At 45.9% G+C, this 5346-nt stretch overlaps 1 protein-coding gene across 1 annotated transcript in view; it reads right to left on the reverse strand.

The window, feature by feature from the left end:
* aarsd1 (alanyl-tRNA synthetase domain containing 1) overlaps positions 1–218 on the reverse strand; it is a 45457-nt gene extending 45239 nt beyond the window's left edge. Inside the window, exon 1 of the mRNA XM_043675003.1 lies at positions 114–218. Coding sequence (XP_043530938.1) covers positions 114–170 — 57 coding nt within the window. The 5' untranslated portion in view covers positions 171–218. The remainder of the gene's footprint in view (positions 1–113) is intronic.
* Positions 219–5346: the final 5128 nt, after the last annotated feature.

The raw sequence follows: 5346 nt of genomic DNA on the forward strand, positions 1-5346 counted from the left end.
GGATGGGGATGGGGTGGAGGGATGGGTGGGGGGTGGAGGGATGGGTGGGGGGTGGTGGGATGGGGTGTGAGAGGGGGGAGGGGTTTTCGCCGCCCTCTCTGGTTTGTTCTTACCTCCTTCATGTAGCATCGCTTCTGACATTGAAAAGCCATCGCTGAATACTCTCTCATCAACGGCTACTGGGACATGCGCAGAGCGGAGTACGGAGCGGGTCGCGGGACATGCGCAGAGCGGAGTACGGAGCGGGTCGTGGGACATGCGCAAAGCGGAGTACGGAGCGGGTCGTGGGACATGCGCAGAGCGGACTACGGAGCGGGTCGCGGTACATGCGCAGAGCGGAGTGCGGAGTACGGAGCCCGTCGCGGGACATGCGCAGAGCGGAGTACGGAGCCAGTCGCGGGACCTGCGCAGAGCGCTATACCGTGCAGTCCCGGGACATGCGTAGAGCGTATTACGGAACGGCCCTTGGGCCATGCGCCCTCTCGCGTTTCAGCCGCTGCTCCATTATCATCATTTTGAACTGTTAATGGTAGCTTAACACTGAGCTCCTGCTTTCTTCAACGGAAGAACACCTTAAAGAATTCAGTTATTCATTATAATGTAGCCAGTGCAAATATATTACTGGAAAAGAATTAGGTGTGAAATAATGTATATCTAATTATTGTACTGTGTTAGAATCTGTACAATGCAGAGAGGCCAATCAGCCCATCGAATCTGCACCAACCCTGTACAGTGCAGGCAGCATCCAGGGAACAGGAGAATCAACGTTTCGGGCATAAGCCCTTCTTCAGGAAGGCTTATGCCCGAAACGTTGATTCTCCTGTTCCCTGGATGCTGCCTGACCTGCTGCGCCTTTCCAGCAACACATTTTCAGCCCTGATCTCCAGCATCTGCAGACCTTACTCTCTCCCTGTACAGTGCATCCCACCCAGACTCAACCCCCACCCTATACGGGTAACCTCGTATTTACCATGGCAAATCCACCTAATCTGCATATCTTTTGGAATCTGGGAGGAAACTGCAGCATCCAATGAAAACCCACACAGACATGGGGAAAAAATGCAAACTTTACACTGACAAGTCTCCCAAGGCTGGAATGGAACCCAGGTCCCATGAGGCAGCAGTGCTGACCAATGTGCCACCATGTTCAGGCCCGAAAATTATTGAACTCAATGTTAGATCCTGAAGGCTGCAGAGCCCTCAAGCAGAAAACGAGGTGATGTTGTTCCAGATTGCCCAGAACTTTTCTCAAGCACTGAATCAACCCTGTGTCAGAAATGTTGCCCAGGAATCACAGTGGTGTGTTGAAGAGGCAAGCAACTAGAAGCTCAGGGTCACTGTTATGGACAGAACGTATATATTTCACAAAGCAGTCATTCATTCTGCCTTTCAATTTCCCAATGTGGAGAAGAAAACATTGTAAGCAGTGAATACAGTAGACGAGTTTGAGTACATTGCTGCTTCACCTGGAAGGTGTGTCTGGAACCTTACAGAGTGAGGAAGGAGGAGATAAACAGGCATTTGTTACACTTGCGATTGCATACAAGATGCCATAGCGGTATGGGGTGGTGTTGGGAATGGAGGAGGAGTGGACCAGGGTGTCCAGGAGAGAATGATCGCTATGAAATTTTGACAAGGGACGGGAGGGGAATATGTGTCAGGTGATGTCATCCCACTGGAGGTGAGGGAATTGGCAGTTTATGAAGAAGCAGAAGTTGTCAACTCAGAAATTCTGTCTTCAAATAAGTGAATAAACTAAGACTGTTCCTGCCTTTTTAAGGTGTAAAAGATCCTATGGCACTAATTAGAAAAAAAGGGAGTTCTCGCTACTATAAAATAAGGCAAAGGACTGCAGGTATAGGAGATCTTAAATAAAACAGAGGTTTCTGGAAAACTCAGGTCCGGCAGCATCTGTGAGAAGAAAGAAGAGTTAACCTTTTGAGTCCAGTTCTGATGAAGAGTCACTGGACTTGAAACATCAGCTCCGCTTTCTTTCCACAGATGCTGCCAGTTCTCTCTACTGTCCTGGCTAATATGTACTCCTTCCTCATTAGTAAAACAGTTGAGCTGATAATTACCACACTGCAGTTTGTGGGACCAGACTTTGTGCAAATTGGTTGCCATATTTCTATGTCACAGCAGTGACTGCAGTTCAACAAGTACTCAATTGGCTGTGAAGCACTTTGGGACAATCTGAAGCCACCAAAGGCACTATGTAACAAAGTTTTTCTTTTTAAAGTTATGTTAGTAGAGAAAGTTTAGATTTTGATATATATATTCATTTGGAGAGATGCAAATTGCAGGAAAATAAGCATCTCAAGTCTGACATTAGGGTCCTGATTATGGCATTCAAAGAAAAGTTTTCTAGGCTTGTTGTGGAAGAAAGGACAGCTCTACTGTTATCACACGGTAGAGGAAGAGAGCATAATTGGCCTAAAATAAGTCTGGAATTAAGAACTGAAAGATGCCAAGGAATCAGCGTTAATTGGCAGTAAAACCTATGTGGTTTACTAATGTCATAGAATTAGAGAGATGTAAAGGACAGAAACAGACCCTTCGGTCCAACTAGTCCGTGCTGACCAGATATTCTAACCTAATCTAGTCCCATTTGCCAGCATTTGTCCCATATCCCTCGAAACCCTTTCTATTCATATAGCCATCCAGATGTCTTTTAAATGCTGCAATTGTACCAGCCTCCACCACTTCCTCTGGCAGTTCATTCCACACACGCACCACCCTCTGGGTGAAGAAGTTGCCAGTTAGGTCCCTTTCCAATCTTTCCCCTCTCGCCAGAAACCTATGCCCTCATGTTCTGGACTCCCCCACAGTAGGGAAAAAAACCTTGTCTATTTACCCTATTCATGCCCTTCATGATTTTATAAACGTCTATAAAGTCACCCATCAGCCTCGGACGCTTCAGGGAAAACAGTCCCAGCTTATTCAGCCTCTTCCTATAGCTCAAATCCTCCAACCCTGGCAATATTCTTGTAAGAAGTTTCTGAACCCTTTCAAGTTTCACAACACTCTTCTGATAGGAGGGAGACCAAAAAGGAAACCTTACCTCATCTGGCCTATATGTCTCCAGATCCACAACAATGTGGTTGACTCTTAACTGCCCTTCGGCCAACCAGGGATGGGCAATAAATGCTAGCTTGGCCAGTGACACCTTTGTCCTGTGAATGAACACTAATTTAATTTCTGTGCAGTATGACTCTGTGACTCTACAAGAAACAGAAGACTTCCTTGAAAGTCTGTGGAGGAGAGGGAACACTCCTTCTCTGCCTAGCCTGCAGGAATGCTATTAAAAAGGCACTTGGCTTGCAATCCAGCTGCCACATCCCTTGCATTGCTGCCAACATCTGGGAAATCCAAACAGTAACTATAATATTTAAATCAAGCTCCTAATTGTAGGAGCCCAATTTAAATAAGTTCGTGAAATGTCCTGCCCCTCAATGCCTAAAGATTCAGATTCTTAAAAATCCACCACCATAAAATAGTAACAGGCATTTATGGATTGGGGAGCTGTTCACAGTTTTTGTTTTCATTTTCTAACCTCTTTTTGGTTATTTTCATAGAGTCATAGAGATATACAGGATGGAAACAAACCCTTCGGTCGAAATCGTCCATGCTGACCAGATATCCTAACCTAATCTAGTCCCACTTGCCAGCACCTGACCCATTTCCCTCCAAACGCTTCCCATTCAGATATCCACTGAGCTGTTCATATGCCTTTAGCAAACAAAACTAGGGCAGAGGTTTTCTGTTGCTGGTACCTACATAGTGCATGGCCATTGAATTGAATTGAATTTATTGTCATGTGTACCGAGGCACAGTGAAAAGCATTGTCTTGTGAGCAATACAGGCAGATCATATAGTTAAGTAGCATAGATAAGTAAATAATAGGTAAACAGCGGCAAAAAAAATACAGGTACCGGCAAATGCTAAGAGTTTGTGAGTCCATTCAGTATTCTAACGACAGTAGGGTAGAAACTGTTTCGAAACCGGCTGGTGCGTGTGTTCAGGCTTCTATACTTTCTCCTCGATGGCAGAGGTTGTAGAAAAACATTGCCAGGGTGGGATGGATCTTTGAGAATGCCAGCGGCCTTTCCTTGACAGCGGGCCTGGTAGATGGATTCTATAGATGGGAGGTTGGCCTTTGTGATTGTCCAGGCCGAGTTCACCACTCTCTGTAACCGTCTAATTCTAATCTTGAATGGTATAGTTGCCATTACCAGGTATTGATATATCCAGACATAATGCTCTCGATGGTACACCTATAAAAGTTGACAAGGGTATTTGCCGTCGTGCCACATTTTCTCAGCTGCTTGAGGAAGAAGAGATGTTGGGCCTTTATAGCCAGTGTGTCCACATTAAGAATCCAAGAAAGCTTGTTGTTGATGACCATTCCCAGGAGCTTGACACTCTCCACGCGTTCCACCTCTGTGCTGTTAATGTGTAGGGGGGGCATGAGTAACATCCTGTCAAAAGTCAATAATGAGTTCCTTGGTTTTGCCAGCATTGGGAGCTAGGTTGTTCTCAGTGCACCATTTTTCCACCTCCTGTTTGTAGTCCATTTCATCGCCATCTGAGATTCGACTGACTATGGTGATACCAGCAGTGAACTTGTAAATGGCATTAGTCTGGTATTTGGCAACGCAGTCATGGGTATACAGTAAGTACAGTAGGGGGCTGAGTACACACCCCTGGAGGGCTCCAGTGTTGAGTGTTAGTGAGGATGAAATATTGACTCCAATCTTCACTGATTATGTGGCCTGTGGGTCAGGAAACTGAGGATCCAATTGCAGAGAGTGTGGCTTAGTCTGAGATCACTAAGTTTAGTACACAGTCTCGAAGGGATAATAGTATTGAAGGCTGAATTGCAGTCAATGAATAAGATTCTTATATAGCTGTTCCTGGTGTCAAGATGTTCTAGGGAGAAGTGAAAGGCAAATGATATGGCATCAGATGTGGATCTGTTGGTCCGATAGGCAAATTGGAGTGGGTCAAGAGTAGTAGGGAGGCTGGAGTTGATTAATGCCATGACCAGCCTTTCAAAGTACTTCATACACTGACGTTAGTGCCACTGGGTGGTAGTCATTGAGACATGCTGCAAGAGCCTTCTTAGGCACAGGGATGATGTTGGCCCTCTTGAAACAGGCAGGGACAGTGGCCTGCAGCAGGGAGAGGTTGAAGATGTCCGAGAAGACATCTGCCAGTTGATCTGCACATGCTCTAAGTGCAAGGCCTGGTACTCCGTCTGGTCCCATCGCTTTCCTTGGATTCACACGAAGGAAAACTGATCTCTGATGCAGAGATTGTTGGGATAGGTTTGTCAGGACTTGTCAG

Source organism: Chiloscyllium plagiosum, chromosome 33 (assembly GCF_004010195.1).
Source record: "Chiloscyllium plagiosum isolate BGI_BamShark_2017 chromosome 33, ASM401019v2, whole genome shotgun sequence".
NCBI classification, from domain to species: Eukaryota; Metazoa; Chordata; class Chondrichthyes; order Orectolobiformes; family Hemiscylliidae; genus Chiloscyllium; species Chiloscyllium plagiosum.